The 24,196-nt window shown below is 33.9% G+C and overlaps 3 protein-coding genes across 9 annotated transcripts; 2 read left to right on the top strand and 1 right to left on the bottom strand.

The window, feature by feature from the left end:
• The first annotated feature begins 5,316 nt into the window (after nt 1-5,316).
• Nucleotides 5,317-6,428, top strand: LOC105975772 (PRA1 family protein F2). The gene has a single exon (XM_013001001.2). It carries the CDS (start codon nt 5,647-5,649, stop codon nt 6,199-6,201), a length of 555 nt encoding a protein of 184 aa, XP_012856455.2. The 5' UTR covers nt 5,317-5,646; the 3' UTR covers nt 6,202-6,428.
• Nucleotides 6,429-7,502: 1,074 nt separating this feature from the next.
• LOC105975797 (RNA-binding (RRM/RBD/RNP motifs) family protein) lies at nt 7,503-9,902 on the top strand. Its single transcript, XM_013001031.2, has 10 exons — nt 7,503-7,872; nt 7,969-8,031; nt 8,332-8,413; nt 8,522-8,596; nt 8,766-8,826; nt 8,967-9,012; nt 9,095-9,195; nt 9,276-9,345; nt 9,465-9,547; nt 9,633-9,902. Exons 1-10 carry the CDS (start codon nt 7,666-7,668, stop codon nt 9,661-9,663), a joined length of 819 nt encoding a protein of 272 aa, XP_012856485.2. The 5' UTR covers nt 7,503-7,665; the 3' UTR covers nt 9,664-9,902.
• A 6-nt stretch (nt 9,903-9,908) lies between these two features.
• On the bottom strand, nt 9,909-14,335 carry LOC105975796 (kinase with adenine nucleotide alpha hydrolases-like domain-containing protein). 7 transcript variants are annotated; one of them, XM_013001027.2, is made up of 11 exons: nt 14,104-14,335; nt 13,180-13,685; nt 12,754-12,969; nt 12,498-12,652; nt 12,332-12,426; nt 11,292-12,229; nt 11,047-11,207; nt 10,849-10,925; nt 10,592-10,739; nt 10,345-10,494; nt 9,909-10,266 (listed from the first exon to the last, which is right to left on the bottom strand). In XM_013001027.2, the coding sequence occupies exons 3-11, from the start codon at nt 12,947-12,949 to the stop codon at nt 10,090-10,092; spliced, it is 2,097 nt and encodes a 698-aa protein (XP_012856481.2). In that variant the 5' UTR covers nt 12,950-12,969; nt 13,180-13,685; nt 14,104-14,335; the 3' UTR covers nt 9,909-10,089. The 7 variants fall into 7 exon arrangements, with proteins under 7 accessions (XP_012856481.2, XP_088679255.1, XP_012856482.2 ...); XM_088823129.1 differs by having other exon boundaries at nt 12,754-12,957; XM_013001028.2 differs by lacking the exon at nt 14,104-14,335 and adding an exon at nt 13,849-14,103.
• Between the last annotated feature and the right edge of the window lie 9,861 nt (nt 14,336-24,196).

Here is a 24,196-nt window from a genome sequence, read left to right as displayed (position 1 = left end):
GTAGACAAGAAATCATGCTAATATATATATATATAAATGAAATATGGCATTAAAAAAATATGCTGTTATTGCAATTCAAGAAACAAACTTAATTAGGTAGACTTGGTCTGAAATGGAATGTGTTGGCAGTTGTTAAGACAAAACTTGTGAAGCTACAATGTTTTTTTTATGTCTTAGATGGAAATCAATAGTTTTTTGTACGTTTGTTTTTTGCTTTAAGGTGAAGTTTAAACCTAAAGTTGTTATTATTGTTTTTTATCTTACTCTCATTATCCCTTACATGTTCTTTAGTTATCATTAGAATATAATGTGTAAGCAATGGAATGATTCCATTAGATTCTTGTACAATTAGATTTAAGGTGTAAATTACGAAAATGCCCCTGAACTTAGGGTAAATTACGAAAAACACCTCCACCTATCTGTGAGTATCAAAATTCCCTCGACGTTTGTTTCAGTCTTACACCGACCTCCTCACGGTGTGATTTCTCATGGAATCTTTTTTATATCAAGAAATATTTCGCAAAAATGTCAATTTTACCCCTGCAAATGTGGCATTTATTAATGCTACTTTTTAAAGAAAAAAATTAGTCTCATAGGGTAATTAATAATACTAAAAAGTTATGAAGGTGCTATTGAAGAAGAATAAAGATTACGTGTAATGTCCCTAAGGGTAATTTTTGCCTTTAAAAAAAAGTATAAAAATGACATGTCCATAGGGGTAGGATTGACATTTTTCAGGGAATATTACCTGGAATAAAAAATATTCTAAGAAAAATCACACCTTAAGGGAGTCTGTGTAAGATGAAAACAAACGTGGGGGGATTTTGATAATTGCGGATAGATGGGTGTTTTTCGTAATTTAGTCTAAGTTCAGGGATTTTCGTAATTTACCCTAGATTTAAACATTGTAAAAATTAAATCTTTTTTTAAAGAATATATAAGAACATTTATCTAGGAAAGAATATATTAATAATAGTTTTGAAAAAAAAAATGATAAAAGGTGTTCTTGGTTACTTGTTTATGTGTTGTATATTCCAAGAAAGCTTAATCTTAGATTGAAGGAATCTTTTATACTAAGATATTGAAAACGTTGCAACTAGTCCTCTAAATCATGCATGGTACTCATACAACATACACAATAAGACTATTTATTTATTTATTTCTATTATCTGCTTTTATATTATGTGTAGATAAATATTATTGTATTTATTTATTTAATGTTGAGTTAAAGGGAGAAAAACATTATTGTTTGTGGAAGTTGTGGTGACCATTATTTGTGCAAATATGATTTAATAAATTAGAAAATGAGAACCTTTGTCGTGACCAAGTATGCGATTGGTGTTTGTGTTACACCACTCTTGGTTTTTGGGTGCCACTAGTTGTATATAGTGTGCTTTTTTGTCAACCATTTTTCTATTTTTTTTTAATTATTTTCATTATTTTGGACAAATATACAAATTTATATTTTCGACAAGTTTATTAAATATATGACTTGGGCTTAGACCGAATCCAATAATAAGGTGCAATTTGTGGCCATGGCAATTGAGACAATTGGGCCATTAAAAGACTAACCTCAAATAAATCACATTTTCTTGATAATCCTAAGCACATTGTGAAGTTAGGTTTGGCACACGTGAGAAGCACATGCAGTGTGCGTGCTTTCTGTTATGCCGCGTCAGCTTTTGGGTCGCCGGAGAGAGCTTGAGTTTTGGAGCTTTCTAGAAGTCATTTAAAGATGATAGAGGAAAGTGATATCGAGCAAAAGTATAAGAGTAGAAGAGGGTAAAGTGATATCGATACAACTGAGAATATTAGAAGAGGGTAAACGGATATCGAGCCAACGTACAAGAGGGCAAATGGATACAATTGAGAATAGAAGGGAACAAAGTGATATCGAGCCATAGTACAAGAGGGCAAATCGATGCAATTGAGAATAGAAGGGAACAAAGTGATATCGAGCCAGAGTACAAGAGGGCAAATCGATGCAATTGAAAGTAGAAGGGGGTAAAGTGATATCGAGCCAGAGTACAAGGGGACAAAGTGGAATTTACCCTTTTATTTATGGGGCAATATGCAATCCGAACTCAAATAAAAAATATTATGAGTAAAACTCATTTGACTTTTAAGACTTTTGCCAACACCCACATTCCAATCTTAATTAATGGAAACCCCTTTTTCCAGCCGTAATAAGACATAATTACCCTTACTAGTGTTTATAAAATAAATCATATATATATATATATATATATATATATATATATATATATATATATAATAATTCTATAACCGTTTCGTTTTTTGCAGTCGTGATTTCAGCGGGCGTGATATTCGCATCTTGATTTTCTCTTGATTCTGTAGGCCAGAGTTCATTAGTCGCGAACGCAAATCATTTTTTGGCGAGATTGAGGTGTTATCTCGTCATCTTTTATCGCTATGTGTTTGTTTATTGAAGGAATGTTGTGTGGAAAAGGTTAGAGATTATGGATTGGTTGTTTTTTTAATACAGATTATGCTATTTGGACCGTAAGTTTCAGCGTTAGTTTTATTTTGAACAAAATGTTATGGTATTTGGTGTCGTCCGAAGTGTACGCAAAGAATTGTTCCTACTCTATTTACAGAGTAGTCACGGTTGCAAAGGGTCGTGTGTGCTTTAAATGTTTTTTTGTTGTTGCGCTACTTGAAATTTAGCGTGACGTTTCAATTTTTTTTAGTGCGACAATTGAATTACAAGATTAGTCGGTTGTCATGCAGTGTATTTTACAAAGTATTCATATTTGACAGAGTAGTCATGTTTGACATATTAGTCATATTTGTCCTTTTTTTGTAGTGAAGCATATTATGTCGTCCAAAATGATGGTTGTTTTGAGGTACGGAGGGTCGTTTCAGGTGAAGATATGCCAACCTGATTTTGCGTATGAAGACCTCGTATGATTTGTCACAGACAAGTGGTGCAATTTGAATCCCAGGGATGTTTCGATGGCTTAAACCATAGTCACATAATTGTCATATTCTCGCTGTTTTGTTAATAATCATGTTTCTACTATTTATTAATTCCCACTGTCATGTTAATTACAATATTTTACAAAGCACAATCACATAATAGTCATATTCTTACTGTTATCTTATTAATTAACTTCTACCGTATTTCAATTATACTGTTATACACAGACTAGTCATATAATAGTCATATTCTCACTGTAGTGTTTATAGTGTGGGGATATGCAGTTGCAAAATATAGTCATATGATTGCTATGTAAATCATATTTGTTGTGCATAATAATAAAATGTCAATACTAATAGCATCAGAAATAATAAACATTCAAGTATGTTTTAATAATGCATAAAAAATAGATTTGGATTTTTCCTACTGCACATACAAAATGCTTCCCAAAATATTAGGTTTAATTACACATACATACTAACCAGCATCGAGCTTCATAATGTCACGAGGATTGGGTCCTCGTTTGCGTTTCGATGACGCTTTCTTCTTCATTTTCAGGATATAGATTTTGAATGTGACTACTGTAACTCAACTCCTACCAGTATATGACTTTTAATGGACGAGGGGATGGATGATGTTGTACCAAATGTGTTCGACTTGGTATGTGACTGTAGTTTCGAAACGAGAGAGTTTTTTATTTTGGGGAAAATTCACTTATGTGCGTCTTCTTCACGATGGTTTCTATGTTTTGATTTTTTCTTTTTTTTTAAAAAAAAACTATTTAGGTTAGGGAAAACATATAATTAATGCTAATTAGTCGGGATTTAGGCTCCTACAATATTTGAGATTTCGAAAATATTGGATAATTAATTAAAAAATGTGATAGTTGCTGCAAGGGTAAACTCAAGAATAAATATTTTAGAAGTTTATCACAAATGAAGAATTATGGTATGAGTATATCACCATTTTTTATCTATAGAAAGGTTAATTGCTATTGACCCCTTTATTTATTGTCATAGCAAATAAATAGCTTTAAGCCTAATCATTGGCCAATTAAACAATTATAAATTTGGTGCCACGCGTACCCCAAGATATTTCCGGAGAGACCGAGTTAATATATTATAGATAATTCAATAAAAGTGGTTGTACTAACAAATAAATTATTGTTTGAATAAATAAAAAAAAATTAAATTTGAACAGGCTGTGAACAAGCCACGTGGTGACAGCGAAACATCTAATTGGGGCCTTTGCCCTCTTAATGTAAATAGTGGGCCCACTTTTAAAATTAGTGGTGTCTTATCTTTTTATTGGGTCCAACAAAAAAAAGCCCAACAGCCCATGACGCTATGAGGGGTGATTAGGTGAATATGTTTCCCACTTTATTCAAACCAACATTTTCTATTTGGATTTCACCTTTTCGTTTTTATGTTTTTTTTTTTTTTACCTTTTTGGTTTATTTATTTTATTTTTTTACATTTTGTTTGGTAGTGCCCTCGTTGAAGTTTATCGGAATAATATCAACATATACGTGCATTGTTAACGGTCCGCTTCGTGAACGTTCACATGTATGTAAATGCATGTATGTAGATCTAATATGTTGTAGCATTATCTGATGTATTTTAATATGTGTAGCATTCACAAAAAGATCGTTTCAGGTATAACCGTTGAAACTCAAAAAAATATCATCAATTTTAGTTATGTTTTGTGCCGAATTTTGACATTTCAATAGTTTTGTACTAACCTAAACTTATAGAAAGAGTCGTGTAAGCGCTATAAGCAAAAGTTATATAGGACTCGACCCAGCCGACTTAATGATGGCCACGTATGAGATCGCACGAGGCCACTTTGATGTTGAGTTGGGGGATGCGAACATAATGGCCATAAAATACCTTCTGCGCGCGTCCTAGTAGGAAGTTTGGTTATGAACATCCCCTACAAATATATTGATATTGGTTTCAACTGATAATTCATATTACAAAATGGCTTAGGTGGTGTTTGCAAGAGTTTATGTAACAGTATCAGATATATATTGTGAGTTAATGTTGTATTATTAAGTATTTTATCCCTAAAAATTGAGAGTGTGAGCAAATACTGTTAGAAAATCAATTTCAACAAAGAAAACACGTTACATGGCACTTTTCAAATTATATAGCTTACAACAATCTATTTTTGAGAAAATCAAAAAACAAAGTTAAATTTGCAAAAGCAAATTATGATCCACTCGAAATTTGTTTATGAAAGCTTTTGCAAAAAAAACCTTAATCTTACTTTTGCGTATTGCAAATAGGGGCTTTTGGGTGTGGGCCATAGTTACATGTACATTAATACTATATAAAAAATGGGGTCAAGGCCCCTCTAATTTTGATTGTTAGGCAAGTACCTAAATTACTTATTAATGCATCTGCCGACCTTGATAATATACTTAATTGAAAAAACAATTAGTTTTTTGACAAAAAAATATCTGCAATAATTTAATAATGATTTTCCAGTTGAATAATAATTGGCTTTCCTTTCTTTTGATTGGACGTCTGCGGATATTCCTAGATTTAAATACAATACCAGTGTAATTACCATGCACCCCCACGTATCATAGCAAAACCCAAAGAGTAATTTATTCCCTACATTAAGGTCCACACTTGCTCATTTACACCGTCCCCCTTTTCACACAGTTCCCAATTCCCAATCGCCACCGCCACCGCCGGAAAATGACGACCTACGGCACAATTCCAACCTCATCGTCCCCCTCCGGCACGCCGGCCAACCTCGAGTACATCTCACGCGCGAAGGAGCGCATCAGGGAAGGCCTGGGCGACCGCCGCCCGTGGCGCGAGATGTTCGACGTCCACTGCTTGAGCCTCCCGAGATCCTTCCGGGAAGCGGTGGCGCGTGTGAAGACGAACTTCGGATACTTCACGATGAACTACGCCATCGTGTTTCTCGTGATTATGTTCTTCAGCCTCATCTGGCACCCGATCTCGCTAATCGTCTTCGCCGCCATGGTGGCGGTCTGGCTGTTCCTGTACTTCCTCCGCGACGAGCCGCTGGTGGTTTTCGGCCGCCTGATTTCCGATAAGGTGGTCCTGATCGTGCTCTCGATCCTCACGATCGGCGTGCTCCTGCTGACTGGTGCCATCGCCAACATCCTGGGTGCTCTGCTCGGCGGAGTGGTGGTGGTGTTGATTCACGCCGCCGTGAGGAAGACCGACAGTTTGGGCGGCGATGAGGAAGCTGCCGCCGGTTTGTCGAGGACTTCCTCTTGATCTCGATCTTCCATTTTCATAATTTCCACTGTAGCTGTTGTGAATTGAATCGTTGATTGTTTGGTATGAGGTGATGATTGTTTGTTGTTTGTTGAATTTTGGAATTTTTTTTTTTTTTTTTTGGGGAGAAATTTGTTGTATGTCTCGAATTTGTAATTTACTTTAATAACTCTCTTATTTAATTTTCCTGAAAACTATGAAGTTCAAAAAATGTTTATTGTTGTAAATGTAATTGTTGTGATCATTTTGCATAGCATTTCAACTGAAGTTTTTAAATTTACTCTTTAGTCCCCCAATAATCGATTTCATTCAAACTTGGGGAATTGGTATATTTTCCGACTAATCAAGCTCGATAAATTTGAAGATCTTATAGCTCGATTCTGGTCATTGAAGCTCGAATTGTTTTTAGTGTGCTCGACTCGAGCTCGGATGAAACATTAAGGAGTAATTTCGTGGTTTTTCATATGTTCTTGAATAATATTTGTTCCCTCTCAAACAATAAAATAAGGGTAAATTACGGTAAATACCTGAGATAATTCAAATTATGAATATTCCCCTCATTTTTTGGTAATTATAATCATCACATTAACTGTGTCTTACAAAAATACTTCACCTTTACTTTGTAATTTAACCTTAGCTCAATGGTAGCCGCAATTTAACATAAAAATAAATAAAAAATAATAACAACACTTGTTTGAATGTCAAATCATGCCACGATACTTTCGTAATTTAACAATTCCGCCCCCAAATTTTGATTATCTAGACTATGTTGTAATGAAACTATATTACCAATACTATTATCATAGATAAAACAGTTGGATTTTCTGTCTTAATTAAGAACAACACTTGGATGACTATCTTGCTTTCAGCTGCAAATTGGTCCACTTTTTAAGTTTTTTAACATGTGGACTGTGGGACATTGACCATAAACCATGGAATTGTCAAATGCTGTAGTGATAGTTGCATTACATAGGTTACTACTTATCATGATTAAATGAAGATTATAATACACAATTTTAACATATTTAAAATGAACGTCTGTTCCGTAAGGAACGACTTAGCAGTTGGAGCAAGTGAGTTTGTGTTAATTGACTCACGTTCGAATCGCTTTGTCAGTAGTCGTTAGGTGGAACTTCTCACACATAGTTAATCTAGTGTGGTTTACGTCTTTTGTATGATTTAATTTGCAAGCTATTATACGAGAGTGTAGATTTATTCAGTCTAACCTATATAGTTGGTTGCGTGTTCTTTCGGTAAAAAAAAAAAATTTAAAAAAAAAAATGAAGCCCTAAATTGTATATATGAAATCCTTTTGTGGTCATTAATTGAATTTTTGGTTAATTTGGGGGTGAGATTAGCAATAATTATTTTCTGCTATGGACCACTTGGGCCAAGGTTTTTGGACCAGCCCACTTCAGCATTCACAAACTCCCACCCCCGAGTAGCCGCCGTCGCTTCCCCGATATGGCTCATCCGCCGCCGTACGAGCCGTACTATCTAGCTCCGCCTCTCCCCGACTACGGTTACTCCGCCAACGACGGAAATGGTATCAACACGCTATTCGTCTCCGGTCTCCCCGACGATGTGAAGGCGCGTGAGATTCACAACCTCTTCCGCCGCCGTCCGGGCTTCGAGTCCTGCCAGCTCAAATACACCGGCCGAGGCAATCAGGTTCCATTTTTTTTTGCTACTCGCTTCAATTTAGCCGTTTGATGGTGTTCTTACGAGATTGAATTTTGTTAAAAATAAAATATATTTAATTTGCAGGTTGTGGCATTTGCGACGTTTGTGAACCATCAATCGGCAATGGCGTCTTTGCATTCTCTGAATGTGAGTTGTTATTTGAATTTGTATTCGAATATGCTCGTATTCGTTTAATGCGAGTGCTAATCCGATTGTTGTTCATGCATTTGGATAATTGGGAATGCAATACCTAATTGAATTTTGCAATTGAAATCGACAAATTGATAGGTTGTTTTATTCAAGGATAAAGTTAACAATCAACAAAGAAAAGTGAAAATTCTTAAAAGATGATATCAATTCAAAAGCACGTTTTTGTCGTAAATCGTACTTATGCACTTTTGAGTTTGTTCGTCGGTTAAGAATAAATGACGTATGAAACATCTACAGGGTGTTAAGTTTGATCCTGAAACTGGTTTAACTTTGCATATAGAACTCGCGAGATCAAATTCAAGACGAAAACATAAACCAGGTAGGCGTACTTTTCTTCCTTATTCGAATGGTGAATTGTGATTACGTGATCGTTTACTATGTGTACCTTTGTAAAGCTCTTGACAGCATTAATTAATGTTGTTTACAGGAAGCGGCCCGTATGTTGTCATTGATTTAAGAACGAAATCTGGCGCCGATGCTAGGGAATCATCAAGTGATGATGGTAAGTGTTCATCTTAAATAGCTTCTCTTCTGAAATTGGATGCAATAAAATCTTAATTTATATCGAATGTTTGCTGATTATTTTTTTACTTTCATTCTTTAGTATTTTGAATTTTCTATAGAAAAAGATTCATTGATCTGAGTTATTGATCACATGATTCATTAAATAGATGACGGTTCTGATGAGAATGTCGATGCTGTAAACCAAGATGATTCGGCTGCTGACAAAAGGTTAGACATGTTTAGTGCTGTAATAACTTATATAATATGTAAATCCGGGTATGCTGTTATATTTTTGTGCGTTTGAAAATGCGTTTGATCATTTTTATTCTTGTGAATCTGATGAAAAGCAAATCTTGCATATTTGACAGCGCTGAACAGACAACCACTAGTATTGATGCTTTTGCTCCAGATAATGTAAGTAATTTTATCTTAAAATAATGATATTGTTCTATGTTTAAGATTATCGTGATTGTTAGTGTCTGAATGTGTTTCATAGGATCAAGCAGAAAAAACAAGCGACGGGGCATGCTCTACCTTATTTATTGCTAATTTAGGTCCAAATTGTACTGAAGACGAACTGAAACAAGTTCTTTCTCTGTAAGTTGCTCCGTCGAAATAACTGCGAATTATGCTCTCATTATTCAGACCATAAATTCTCGTCTTTCGTGTAATTTCAGATACCCGGGATTCAATAGCCTCAAGATTCGTGCCAGAGGTGGAATGCCAGTTGCATTTGCTGATTTTGAGGTATCTTTTTTTATCCAGTTTTGTTAGATTGCCGACAGGAAATTGTAATTTCTTACAAAATTTATGAAATTTAGTTCAGACAAAAGAAAAAATCCATGTAATTCTTTTCTTTTGAGCAGAAAGTCGAACAAGCAACACACGCAATAAATGCACTTCAAGGAAGCACGCTGGCATCTTCTGACCGCGGTGGCATGCATATAGAGTATATATACCACACTATCTGATATTTCCCATTTTGTTATTTTCATTATTTGAAATCGATTTTTTATTTCTTTTTCGTTTTTCAGATATGCGCGGTCGAAAATGAGGAAGCCCTGAAAAATCTACTGCACCGGGCTTTTTTAAACCTACGACGGCTGAATATGTTGCAATCGACAATGTTTAAAAATGCGATTCCAAGGTTCAGATATTGTTGTTCTGTATTTACAAAGTTAGTTTTTTTAACCTTCTAGTTTGAATCTCCAGGTTTTCTTTATTTGGTGTAACCTCTATAAATTAATAGATTTATAACTGTATTAGTTTAGTTAGTTTTAAATAATAATCGGTAACTTAGTTAATATTGATTTCTTGATTAATTGATATATTATTAATTTGTAAATGTACCATGCAATTGGGTAATAAAGATTACAGAGAAATCTTATACTTCCACACTGCTATACACAACAAAAAAACTCTTAATAAGCATCGAAAACCGAAAGGACTACAAAAAGAAAAATATCATATCATATAAAGTCGAGTTGTGGTTTAATCGAGAGAGAGCTTAGAGCTAAATCTTCCGGAAGACTCGTTCACCATTCGTCCGCTGTGTTGTTCTTGTTTTAGCTGATGATGATCCATCCATATTCTTCCACTCTCACTCCCCGGGCTGAACCCGCACAACGGGCCCGAATCCATCGCATCGCCTTCAAGTATCCGAAGAACCTATTTTCCGAAGAATCACACATGTTTAATACGGTGCATTAATTTACATAATCGCACACCGTTAAGATTTTAATTTACCTGAGACATGCGAGGCCTCACTTGAGGATCCCTACGTATGCACAACGAGGCTGCGTGCAACATACAGTGCACCTCCTGCTCCGTGTAATTATTTCCCAACCGCGGGTCCACCAGTTCATCGACGGCGTATGCTTCCAACAACGGCCGCGCCTGTTTAATCGTGTCCGTTAGATTTTACAATCAAGTTGTTTAAAAAGCAAATAATAAACATCGAACGAATAAACATCGGCTTTTTATTATTATTTACCCATTCTGTGAGGCACTGCTGGCCCTTAGGCCTGTTGAGATCCACTGCTTTACGCCCCGTGACAAGCTCCACGAGTACTACACCGAACGAATAAACATCGGCTTTTTCGGTAATTTGACCACTTTGAGCATACTCGGGTGCCAAATACCTTAACAAAACAAAACAAAAACAAAAAATTAACATGCTACCATCAGTGTTGAAATTCTTACGGTGTTTGAATATCGTTACGAAATATGAGTAGAGTGTAAAAGTTATACCCAAAGGTTCCGATTACTCTGGTTTCGACACCTGTCTCTCCGTCGGGCTGCCACCTGGCTAGACCAAAGTCTCCCACCTTTCCATATGAAAATTTGCAGTAAAATCAGCAAAAAGATTCACATCCTAGTTTAAATTATTAACTAGAATAGCCATGTTAAAAATAAAATAAAAAAATAATAATAAAAAAAGTTTCGTACCAAGGGTTCGAAATCGTGAGTAATGAGAATGTTATTCGGCCTCATATCTCTATGCACAATGCAACCAACTCTGCATTCTTCGTGCAGATACCTCAATCCCCGCGCCGCTCCAACCGCTATCTTCTGCCTTGCACTCCAAGCTAACGTACCCTCGTGGCGACCTGCAAATCACCATCTCAGATATTACGTGAAATGACTATTTTACCCCCGGACGCGACGAAATTAACCGCTTCAAAAGTCCGTACCGTAAAGATGGGAATCGAGAGAGCCATTGCAGATATACTCATACACGAGCAATCTCCTTCCATCCTCGATACAAAAACCGATCAACATAACAACATTTCTATGCTGAGCGCAGCTCAAAACCTCAACCTCGGAGCAAAATTCTTGATCGCCTTGAGAACTCGCAAGCTTGTGCTGCTTCACCGCAATAGTCTGTCCATCGGGCAATACTCCTCTGTGGACGGATCCATACCCACCCTCCGCCAAGAAATTCGCCTTCGAAAAACCCTCCGTCGCAACCTCCAGCTCGGCGTACGTGAACCACCTCGGGGGCTTCCCGAAAACGGGCCCCTTGTGCTGACATATCGAACACAACGGAGGGGGGCCAAGGGGGGCCGTTCTTGAAAGCGAGATCACTTCTCTTAAACTCCCGCTGAAATCCTGATTGAAATGGTAGCTCGGTGAACCGAATCCAGTATTGGATGAATTTTGCGGTCGAGTGGTGTTGGATCTTCCGGAAGTTTCTCCGATATGTGAAGAATTTACGATTTCTGCCATCCATGGTTGAAACCTTAAACTCGAAGACGAGGACAAACAGCCTTCACTGTCGGTTTCTGAGCTGGATTCTTCGATATCTCGTTCTTGATTGGTGGATAGTATATTCTCTTTCTTTAGGGTTTCTTTAAAGCCATTTGTGAAGAAAGGTGAAGCACCAAGATCGGAGCTTGAAACCGAAGAGGTTCCGGCTTCGGTGGCGGTGAATGTTTCTGGACTGCTCGAAGGGGTTACGAGCGGGCCCCGCTTTGGATTCGGACAATCATTCTTGACGACGTCATCACTTTGTTCGTTTCTTGAAGATCCGACTAAGTTTAGACGGAGAACCTTCGGTTGCGATTTTTTCATTACGACTATGTTGCATTGCAGCTCCTCCATGCATCGTTTTTCCTCGTGTTTGAGATGTCTGCGTGATAAATAACAATTAAAATGTCAAAAAGTCTGTTTTCATACTAGATTTCGACAAATTCGATAGAGTGAGATCAAATTAGTACTATGTTTTTCTTACTTGTCCAAAACGACCCAATTCGCTTGGTTCTTCTTCGCCTCTGCGGCTACTGATCCGCACGGGTTTCCGGTCACTACTTTTATCTTCACATTGATCTGAAAAAAAAAATCAATCAGCAAAAAAAAAAAAAATCCCAAGAATCCAACGAAATTCAAGAAACACTCACTCGATTAGGGTCGTAAACATCGTGGAGCTGGAGAATCATTTGAGAACAAGAATCGGTAATGTCGGATTTGTGTTCGACACTCGTACCGGGTTGTGACTTCTTATGACCACTAGCACAGTCACCAGCAAATCTTGGAAACCCCCATAACTTTCTCCCTGATATTATATAAAAAAAAAACCACAAAATCCCACATCAAAAAAACAATCTTGAATTCTAACAAGAACATATGATGTAATAAAAAAAATTAAATTATTACCAGAGGTATGTGAAGAGATGACAACAAGAAGTGTAATGCAATCACCAGGCTGAACAACATGAGTCAAAGCCCAGACAAGGGCAGTTTTGGGAATATCCTTTGATGCTTTAACAGCCACCACAACCTTCTCAGCCAAATCACAACCCTTTTCTTGTTTCCCCACTTTCTTCAAATCTCTACTCATTGCACCAACCATAAACAAACCTTACAACAAAACTGTAATAAAATAAAAAAGTATTCTTTCAAGACAGAATTATGTATTACAGGACTGTATCTATAGGCCCCCCACAACAACACACTGTCCCACCATTGATGAAACTCATGCACAATACTGTTTGTCTGAAAGAGAGAACAATCAATTGATTTTTGGACAAGACCCTTTTAACCAAGAAAACCAAAATCTTGAAATCAAGAACCGATTTTTACCAGTGAATTTTGCTTTCTTTTTTCAGTCAAAGCACTGAATCTTTGAGCCCTTTTAAGCAGGATCTCTGCAGAGAGAGTTCTTTTCAAGCACAAGACTTCACTGTTTGGCACATGATCTTTTATTAACAGAGAAACCCCAGAAACAAAATCAGACAAGTCAAATTTTGGGGTTGAATTTTTTCAGGCCCCATTGGAAAATGAGCTGTTCTTATAGATCCAAAAAACCAAACCCAACCCAACCCCACTCTTTCTCTCTCTCTCTCTCTTCTCTCTTACAAGTAACAATTATTTGTGAAATGCTGGCAAAACGTGGCACTCAGATTCCTCCAAAGACTCGATCTTCATTCTATTATTACAAACTAAAATGTGTGGTTCTACTTTTGGGTTTTCACACCTGAAGAAGAAAAATGCAAGAAAATAATGGTGAAATGACACAAGGGTTGAGTTTTTTTTTTTTTTTTGTGCTATCAGATATGACTTCTCAATTCATGAGCATTCTCCAATTCCTGCCAAAAAATCAAATTTAAAAAAAAAATTAATGAATCAGCACACAGATACACACAGTGAAGGAGAAAGGGAAATTAAATTTGGGGAAAAGAACAAAAAAAAAAACATCAACAGCAACAACACACACACCCACTATTAAAGATAATGTTTTTATTCAATCACAAAATTGTGCGTTGCAGAAAGAGATGTTACATAAAAAAATGAGCTTTCAAGTTTCAAGTTGAACAAAACACTATTTTCAGATGTAAACTAAATAAAACCCAGATCAAGAAAAAAAAAATACACTTCACTACTCAGTAATTATTATTAACTTTCTGAACAACTATGATTCTTGAAAAATGTGCTTATTGAGTGGGGTAGGGGGGTGGGGTGGGGTGGGCGTGGGGGGTAAGAAGAACAGAGCAATGATGCACTTACATTTGTAACAGTGACAGGCAAAAATGTTTACATGGAAAAATACAATACAAAAGGAGACCATATATTCAAAAATGAAATCTGTGCTGATTTTATTTTTTATTTTTTTTTTATTTTAAATGTTGTCTCTCTTTCTTCGGCTGATTTTTACTGCGGTGTTTAGACAATGTCGCCGTCGATGTTTGTTCTTGTCAGCTCCGTTTGCCGTTTTAACTCACCTTTTTCAACTGCCCTTGATTTGATTGTAATATTTTAATAAATAAATAATAATAATAATAATAATAATAATAATAATAATAATAATAATAATAATAATAATAATAATAATTTAGCACATAAATGTAAAATAGAATTATTAGTAAATGACGGGTATCTGAAATTTAGGGTTGGACATTGATCGATTTTATCGGTCAACCGACACACTTTTGAATTAAATGACGGATAATTAACCAGCTCATATAGTCGCGTCGGTAATTTTAATTGATCGATATATAAATGGATCTCGGTGGTTTTCAGTTTACTGAAAGGGTGGTTAGTCGGGTATTATCAATTAACTGATTTGTTTAATAATAAAAATTTATTAAAAATTAATTAATTATAATTCTTATTTTCTCAATGTTAAAATAATATATAAAAGAAGTCAAAATTCGAAACACAAATTTATAAACAGCTAGACATATTTTTATTTTATAATTCTTATTTCATATGAATGTTTATTTACTTATTGTAGAAATTTAATAAAAAAATACTTTTAATGTTTAGGTTAGGATTTTTGGGATTTAATTGTTCAGAATTTAGAATTATTTTTTTTGGAAAAACTTTTAAAACCATTTTATTATTTTTAAAAAGAAATTAATAAATAGATTGTCGGTAATACTAATCAACGATCCATCGTTATTCGATAAAGTCGGTTGCAAACCATTATCTGACTCATATGGTCGGCTCGGTAATGATTTTCAATATTCAGCAAAATCAATTAATTGGGATAGATAGTAAGTGGCATATAATTGCCGGACCCGAGCCATGCTTGGCCTACTGAAATTTACGAATGAAATATAGCATAAATATTAAATAAATAGACTAATAATTGCACATATTATTAGACATTGACTTTATAGCTTGACAAGAAGAAAAATTAATTCATTAATATCTCAAAAGTTAGACAAGGACATAAAAAATAATATTAATTACAATATGGGTTGGAAAATTTAAGAACGTGTGACTAATTAATTTGCAAATTATTCCCTTCAATTTTCTTCATTTCTTTTAATGTGACAATTGACATTATAAATTCTCATTTTCAAAAAAACATTGGCCTTAAATATTAAAATTAATAGTATGTACTTATGCGGTGTGCCTAATGTAATATACTAATACTAGTAATACACCCGTGCGATGCACGGTAAATGCATATTTCTAATTGATGATTGAAAAGAAATATATGAACATATATTTGAATATATACAAATGCATAGGTCTTTCATCTCATTATAATTATATATATATATATATATATATATATATATATATATATATATATATATATATATATATATATATATCAATATATAAAAGATGTATCATGACAATTACATATTTTGACTATCTAACAATCAAAGTTAACGCCTAAATGGTCACACATAATAAACTGTATATAATTATATATGTTCCAATACGCGGAGTAATTGATTGAGGGTAACTCTTGCAGTACCTTTTGCCTCTTCATACCCCAGTGATTTTGACCATGATTCCCCTTAATCATTTGTTGTACTTCACTTGTTCTCTCTCTCTCTCTCACACACACACTCTCTCCACCACACACATATGCAAACAATGGAGTTCTGAAGAGTAAATTTTAGAGGAAATGAGCCTGTGTATTCAAGGGATTTTTTAGGAGCAAATCTCACCTGAGAAAAACAACGTATGAAAAAAAATCAAGAAAAGTAAATGGAATCTTTATTTTTTCAATAGAGAATTAAAGTAAATGAATAGAAACAAATTGCAGAACAACAGACCTTTCTTGGAGAGGCTGAAGGCTAAGGATGTGAATCCATGTTATCCGCAAATAATTTTCAATCTGCTCTTTCACATTTGCCTTTTTCATTCGTCGTCCTCATTGAAAGAATTTTGCAGAAAATACCTGAAGTTTTCAAGATAGTTTGACGTTATCTTATTGTAAATGTCACGCATGTCAGTTGCAAAAAATAACGTGATACAAACATAAGGGATCAACTTATGCCGTTTTAGAGGATAAGTTTTGCTAGAATCATAACTCCAACACCACTAAGCACATGCTGCATAAATCTGAAAACATCCGAGATTAAAAAATTCAATTCGTAAAGCAATTTTATGGGTAAAAAATTGTGAAACTCGAACATAAACGATTATGAGAAGCACAATATTTTAACAACATAGTTACTACAATCACAACTCCTAAACCATAAAAATAGAAGCAAATGGGAAAAGTACTCAACATTCTTTTGTCTCTGTACTGCTTATTAATCAAGCACAAAACAAAGATCCATTTACAAAGACTGAACAAACTGTGAAAAAAATAAAATTCTTAGCAACTCAGAAAAGACCGACCGATAAGCCGCATGAGAAAGAGGGAAACAGTCGAAATTTCAGACGACTCCCCACTGAGGAATGTAGTTAGGGAAAAAAAATCGTAAAATTATTAGTAACTCTGAAAAAATCCACATAAAACAGCCTTTAGGTGTGAACGATTGCTGCCGTTGTTTGCATGAAAACCAATGAAGAAGTCAGTAATATAGTTTATAGTACCTTAGAGTTAATAATGTTAATCAGTAGGATGTATACCTTCATCTTATTAGCACAGGAAATTCACATTTATTTATCTGCTTATTTATTTCGAAAACATAGAAGTATTATTATATGCCTACAATTCAGAACAAATATACAGATTCAGAGTACATGTGAAGAGTGGAAGTAAAGAACAAATATACAGATTCATAGTACATGTGAAGAGTGGAAGTAAAGAATAAATATACAGATTCATATTATTATAATTATCATTGAAAGATGAAGAACAACTTGATAGGAAAAAATGTTAAAATTACAGAATTGTATGACCTGTCTCTGATAGAAACGGCTGCAGTGGTTCGTCACTACGGGTTTCCAGAACCACCTACGGTGGGGGCACAAGTTGCGAGAAATGTAATTTTGATGACTATATTTTTCTCAAAAATTATATACAATAGCCAAGTTCTAAAGTGAAGATAGTGTTTTTTAAGAATAATTATCAAGAATTCCCAATGAAATAAATTGGTAAAATTGATAACAACTCTACAATACAATCAGTTATGCGCACACTATTGATAAAAGCATATATGCATATAATCATGTGATACTCTTCAGAATAGTTTGCAATTAACGTAGGACTATTAAAATATACGCAAATAGAATTTCAAAAACTCGAACATGGAAATATGGATGGGAAAAAAATCGTTGCTTCAAGCGGCACACCATTGAAGCGTCTACGATGTAGGAAAATCCCCTGTAAATTCAATACGGTAAATAAACTATTTACTTGAATTCTCTATATCATTGCTAATCGCCAATACAATATTAACATTTTTTCACATACAAATAGTGTAATTCGTCAGAGAACAACCATAATTTGCACATCAATTAAACGGGAATGATGAAATAGTACTTGAAATCTTACAGAGTGGGCGTTTGCGATTACAGGGTCGGCGTTTGCAGTTTATCACCGACCATTTTGAAACTGAGTGGAGAAGTTTTACACGAAAGCCCTAATTTACACTGAATTTGCAAAATATCACGAAGGAGAAGAGGAGCAGTTATTTCACAAACCGCCCCATCTTCATAACAATTGAACCGTCTGATGCGAGAGAAGAAGATTAAGCAGGAAAATAACTAAAAGTCCCTGGGCTATCAATATATTACAAAAATTGCCCTAGGGTTAGAAACCCTAAGTTGCCACGTGTCAGAAGAAGAGGCAAGGTATTGTCTTTTTATATATATATAGATTGTCAAATTGTCATGCTTTTATAAATTGAACATATAAAATAAAAGAAATATAGATCTATTGACAAATTTCAAATTCATATTTAAAATTGTGGCGCGGTTAGTAATTGGAATTGAAAAGGATGGCTTTAAATATTGTCTTTAGTAATTAAAAAAAAAAAAAGTTAAAAATAAATAAAAGATATTGTCTTTATTTTGCATTGTTTTTTTATAGAATTCAGTGGCCGGGGCACAATCACTTTTGGAGAATAAGTTTTGAATAAAAGCTAAAGCTAAAATTGTTCAATAGTGTTCTTACGAGCTAATCAGAGTGTGTTAATATAAAAATTTAGAACACGTTTATCAAATTAAGAACTAAGAGGTTTTTCAAAAGCTTATATTTCTTTCAATTTTGACAATCATTATTAAAAAATAATTGAAAATATTAAATATTTTTAAAAATGTTAAAGAAATGATATTCGTTTGATGTATTTTTGAAATAAAATAAATAAATCGATTATAAAAAAGAACAAAAAATTCAAATTTTGAATAGAAGTATTAAATGGAGGCAACAAGTTGAGCAGGTTAGCATTGAAATCAAACCAAACAAGGCCCACAGAAAAATATATTAACTCCAAGTCTCCAACCATGGTTTACACAGACGGCAGACCCCCACTCACCGTTATCTATCTATCCGTCAAACTCCATTTCAATTTTGCTTGCACCATGTGATTTATGGACTAAATAAAAAAAAAAAAGGGTTAATATGCTAAGAGTCGCTTAAATGAAACATAATTTGATCTAAATGACAACCTTAAGTTCAATCTTTCAATTAAATTCCTATTTTGAAATAATATATGACCAACATTCTTAATTTTTATTTTATCCCTAGTTTGTCTTTATATCCTAAATATAATATCCCACTTTATTCAACTAATCAGATTTTTTTTGTTCTCTCTCGCATCTCGCCGCTCCCTCTCCCTCTCCCTCTCAGATTTTTTTTGTTTGTTTTCTATCTCGCCTCTCGCCGCTCACTCTCCCTCTCGCCTCTTCCTCTCCCTCTCACTCTCACTATATTTATCTCTCTCTCGCTCACTCAATTATGGTGGCTATGGTGGGTGGCGGTCGGAGAGAATTTCAGATCTGCAAATTGCAGCGGGGATACATGGTTCATGACTGTTGAGAGCGGCAACGGTTGTCGTATATTAGAGCGGAGGGTTATGGTGGTAGATGGCAATTGGAGACGGTGGTGTGGGGTTACTCTACGGTGGGAGGTGTTTGCATCTAGGCCTCTTTGATGGTGCTAGGGTTTTGGTTGGCGGCTAGGGTTTAGTGGATTGAAGTTGGCGGAGGCGGCTGCGAATTTGTTGACGGCTAGGGTTCGGCGATGGCTGAGAGTTGTTTTGCGGCTAGGGTTTGGAACAGTAGACCGTAGTAAACTATAGTACACCGTAGTGCCTATGGTGCACGGACACGGATACGTGGACACGGTGATACGCGGATACGGACACGGTGATACGGCATTTCCAAAAAACTAGGATACGGACACGTGGGGGATACGCGTAAATATAAAAAATATAGGGGTATATTTATAAATAATAAAAATATAGGGGTACATTTATAAATTGTAAAAAACATGTATAAGTCGTCATTGCATAAGAGAACCACTCGCCCTTGTTGCTCGTGTTCTTGATTGCCGTCGCATGCTAGACTTTTGGAGTTTTTGGTGGACTCACAAAGAAAACAGAGGAAATGCGTATTACAGAGAAAATAAAATGCGCATTTTTTTTATTAGAGCTCTCCTTTACAACGTAAGAGAAGTGTCCCAACTTTTTAAAATTGTGGACACTGCCCGATACGGGTGTCCTACTTTTAGCGAAATTACGACACGGCCCGACACGGGTGTCCGAGAAGTGTCCTGGAGTGTCCGAGTGTCCAGGTATCGGATACGGGGACTCTTCACCTTCTAGAAGTGTCCGTGCAGCATAGCGTAGTGCTATTGCACAAGTATGCTATTGTAACCCGTAGTATGCTACAGTATACCGTAATATACTATAGTCTACTACAATATTAACAACAAATAAAATAATAGAAAGAATGAAAAAATAATTTGTCTCCAAATAATTTTTTTTCTTCGTAATCTTCAAATTATGAAGAATGAAAAAATAATTTTTAAATTGTGTAAAAATTGCTAAAATGGAGAAATAGAAAGAAAAATAAAATTAAACGTGTTTTGTATAAAAAATAAAAAATATTGGTTGAAAAAAAAAATATATTTAATGCACGAGGGCATTTTTGGAATGAATTTTATGAAGGATGTGTAGCAAATGTTTAGTTAAGATTATCATTTAGTTCTATTAAGATTTGTGGACCTATATCTTAAGCCCTTAAGAAAAAAAAAAAAAAAAAAAAATATATATATATATATATATATATATATATATATATATATATATATATATATATATATAATTGTACCACATATACTTTGTGTTAATGAAAAAGTTCCTATTTAATAATAAATTATTTTGGAGATTTTCAAGAACAAAATATGTGTAATTTTAATATTATGCAGACCTTTAATTATTATTATTATTTTAACGAAAACCATAAATGCAAAAATGAATTTATTAAAAAAAAGGAAAAATAAAAATATTTAAAAAAATGAAAATGTATTTTTTTAATAAAAAATTGTAAGTGAACTTCACTTAAATTCTTTAACTTAGGAAAACAATTACCTCTAAAAAAAATTAACTTTTGTTGTACTATTTATTATATTTAATATTATTATTATTTTTGTCATGTGAAAATAGTTGAACCGGTTGTCCCCTAATTCCGTTTCCCCATTAATGTGGTGACGGAAACGTTTTCCGTGAGTCAGCTAACGTCCCGCCGTTGGCTGACTTAACTGTCACGTTATCGCAATCATCAATGCCCGACGGCGACCTAACGGCGGCTACCATTCGTCAGCTGAAAGTGTTCTTCAGTCTGGGCCCCACAATTCCACGGATCCCCTGCCCCTCGAACCTCCGGAATTGTAATTTATTAAAATCGAGGGGCTTTTTTGATAACTTCAATGGAAATATTAATTAATAATAAAAAATAAATTAACCCCTTTATTTTGAATAAACAGGATCTGCTTTTTGGCATTGACCAAGTTTGGGATTATCGAATAAGACGAAATTAAGCTACGCTAAATGTGGAATAATAGAAAGTGCTAATCACTATTAATCACATTATAATAATCCATTGAATTCTGTGTGCTTTTCAATTGGATTTGATTCTGTCTCCACTAATTTCTCTCTTTTTTTTTTACATAAAAAAAAAGACAAACATATTTTATGAACGGAGAGCTTAGATACTACACTCAATTATTTTTGTTCGCTAAATTTCAACTGTATATCTGATTAAGTTATAATATGCTAAGATATAAGATTTTCGTGGCTTTGTTTAGAGAGAGAGACAATTTGATTTGATTTGAATTATTTTATTAAAAAAATACGCCAAATATAGTCTTGAATCTTGATTTTATTTCATTGATAGATATACATATCACGGTCTATGAGATACTATACTAAATGAAATATAGCTAGTGATTTTATGTTATAAATTTATACAAATAACTACTTGCTAAGTATACATACAAATGTGTGTTATTATATGTCGATTAATAATTAAAAATTACAAATATATTTCACTAGATATATTAAAAAAAATTAAAAAATTAGTTGATCGCAGTTTGTGGTCAACATAATATGATATAAGCTCTTAAAATATTAGATTTTTGTCTGCAACAAATAAAATAATGAGCATTTATTGTGGAGATTAGCAATATTAATTGGGATTAGGGGAAGTAACATATATCCCAAAAATTGAATGGCATTGGGCCTTGTGGGGCTTTTATTATAATACATGTAGGCCTTTTTTGTCCCTGAAACCATGGCCCATATTCTTTGCTACTCCAACATTTCCTATTTCAATATTTTAATTTCTTATTTGCTCTCTCTCTCTCTCTCTCTCTCTCTCTCTCTCTCTCTCTCTCTCTCTCTCTCTCTCTCTTAATATTCAAGGAACTCGTATACCTTAAGTTACATTAATTAGGGGTTAAAATTTGACAAATCCCATTGGAATTAAAATTTTCAATTTTTTTATTCCGATTTTATTAGAAAAAAAGAAAAAAAAGAATAACAATTTCTGAATTTTGATTGAAAAAAAATGTTTCAAAATCGGATTTTTTTGAACTGGAAACGGCGGAAATCGCAATTTTCATTTTTATTCACCTATGTTTATGTATAATAAATACATAATAAAATTGATATTATAAATGTATATTTTTTTTTGAATAAATAGAATTATATAGAATTAGAAACATTAATTTATAGAAAAATCACATTAAAAATGCTAATTTACAGAAGCTGTCAAATTATGCTAGTCAAACTGTTACCCCTTAATCTCTAATCCTTTCTTTTGGGCTTAGGTGGTGTTTGCAAATGCTTTTTGAAAGTGATTATGCGGTTTTTTTTGCTCATAATCTGTTTTTAGGTGTTTGCAAAATCAACTTTTGTTTTTGCTTCTCTTAAAATAATCTGCTTTAAGCTATTTTTCTAAAAGCACCCATAACCCTGCTTTTTCAATTTTAGTTCATTTTCCGAAATATTTGCAAACACCCCCAACTTTTAGAAATAAGCACTTAAAACTAACTTAAATCACAATCACTAACTTCTACTTTTAAATAATCATTTGCAGACACCACCTTAATCACAAATATATAATCCATGTATCAAATATATTTTAAACCGGATATGTTCTCTTTATTTACTACTCTTTTGGGCCTTATTAGATATCTGCACAAGAGAGGCCTGTTTAAATAATCTCATCATAAATATAATCAATATTTAAAATACTATAACTTAAAAATGTCATCTTCAACTCGGACCATCTAATTGTTCACGATCAATACTCTGGGTGCGTGTATTGTAAGGCCATTTAAAGAAAAAAAAAACGAACGTTACTATTGAATATAGGATTTCCGATTTCGTTTGGGTGAAAATTGGACAAATTGGAAGTAATGAACACCTTCGAAAATATTTTTTTTGGAGAAAATAATTAATTCCGATTTCAGTCCTAGAAATTTTAAAAATTTGGAACTAAATAACTTGTTAACAAACCGGCATTCTTCTTGGATCGGAATCAGCAGAAATAAGATAAAATACACGATAATATATATACATATATTCCAATTCCAATCCAACATCTTGTTTATGCATAAATCGGAATTTCAAATTTTCAAAATACAAAAATGGAGAGTATAGTTCAAAATCGAAAATATTCGGATCAAAATCGAGCAAATTCGGATAGTGTTCCAATTTCGAACCTAGTTTTTCCCAATTATAGAATGTTTCTAACTTTCAATTTTAATCTATTAATTCTTTTACTAATTAAAGAGAAAGAAAAAAATAAAAGAACTAGGAAAACACCAATCACGTGACCTTATCTTACACCATGACAACACTTTAGTGGTTGAAAACCAAATTGGTATGTAATAAATAATTAATTAATAAATGAGAATAAAATAAATAGAGTGAAAGGGACAACATTAAATGTGGATCGGAGATTAGGTAAAGACATGCTAATGTGTCGGTGTGCATGCACTCCAACATGAGATTAAATTTTAAGCGAATCAGCCGATATTTAATATAATTGGATTTCACGTATATCAATCATTCTATGACATCCGATTTTCTTATTAAAATAGGTCATCCGATCTAAATTTGCACATTTTCAACATCTTCCCATGTGAAAGCTAAAGATTCATTACAAGACATACATATTAACATCCAAAAATCCAAAATAGAATAACCGTGAGAATATATACTCACATACAAACAAATATAAGTGATGCATCAATTTAAATTGATGTTTAAGTTTTAATTCTTCCCCTTTTTTTAATGATTATTCACGTTCTAGTATTGTGTTATGTGGCTGTTAATTATTCGTAGTTACGTGAACCGTTTTCGCTCACAAACTATTGAGGGATGCGATAATCTTTAATAATATAATAATATCATTTTGAATTCAGATGTGAATTTGGTAAAGCTCAAAACAC

Source organism: Erythranthe guttata, chromosome 9, assembly GCF_056151865.1.
Source record: "Erythranthe guttata isolate IM_541 chromosome 9, IM_541, whole genome shotgun sequence".
In the NCBI taxonomy this organism is placed as follows: Eukaryota; Viridiplantae; Streptophyta; class Magnoliopsida; order Lamiales; family Phrymaceae; genus Erythranthe; species Erythranthe guttata.
The sequence above is the reverse complement of the archived record's forward strand: the minus strand, read 5'-3'. Positions and strand labels throughout refer to the sequence as shown.

What these genes read in the sequence shown, in the direction of transcription:
- LOC105975796 (XM_013001027.2), bottom strand. Translation starts at nt 12,949, where the DNA reads ATGGTTGGTGCAATGAGTAGAGATTTGAAGAAAGTGGGGAAACAAGAA. An exon ending in AATTGGGTCGTTTTGGACAA is followed by an intron (nt 12,230 to 12,331) that starts GTAAGAAAAACA and finishes TTTATCACGCAG; the next exon opens with ACATCTCAAACACGAGGAAA. An exon ending in AGAGTAATCGGAACCTTTGG is followed by an intron (nt 10,740 to 10,848) that starts GTATAACTTTTA and finishes TGTTTTGTTAAG; the next exon opens with GTATTTGGCACCCGAGTATG.
- LOC105975772 (XM_013001001.2), top strand. Translation starts at nt 5,647, where the DNA reads ATGACGACCTACGGCACAATTCCAACCTCATCGTCCCCCTCCGGCACG.
- LOC105975797 (XM_013001031.2), top strand. Translation starts at nt 7,666, where the DNA reads ATGGCTCATCCGCCGCCGTACGAGCCGTACTATCTAGCTCCGCCTCTC. An exon ending in AAGACGAAAACATAAACCAG is followed by an intron (nt 8,414 to 8,521) that starts GTAGGCGTACTT and finishes TGTTGTTTACAG; the next exon opens with GAAGCGGCCCGTATGTTGTC. An exon ending in CTGAAACAAGTTCTTTCTCT is followed by an intron (nt 9,196 to 9,275) that starts GTAAGTTGCTCC and finishes GTGTAATTTCAG; the next exon opens with ATACCCGGGATTCAATAGCC.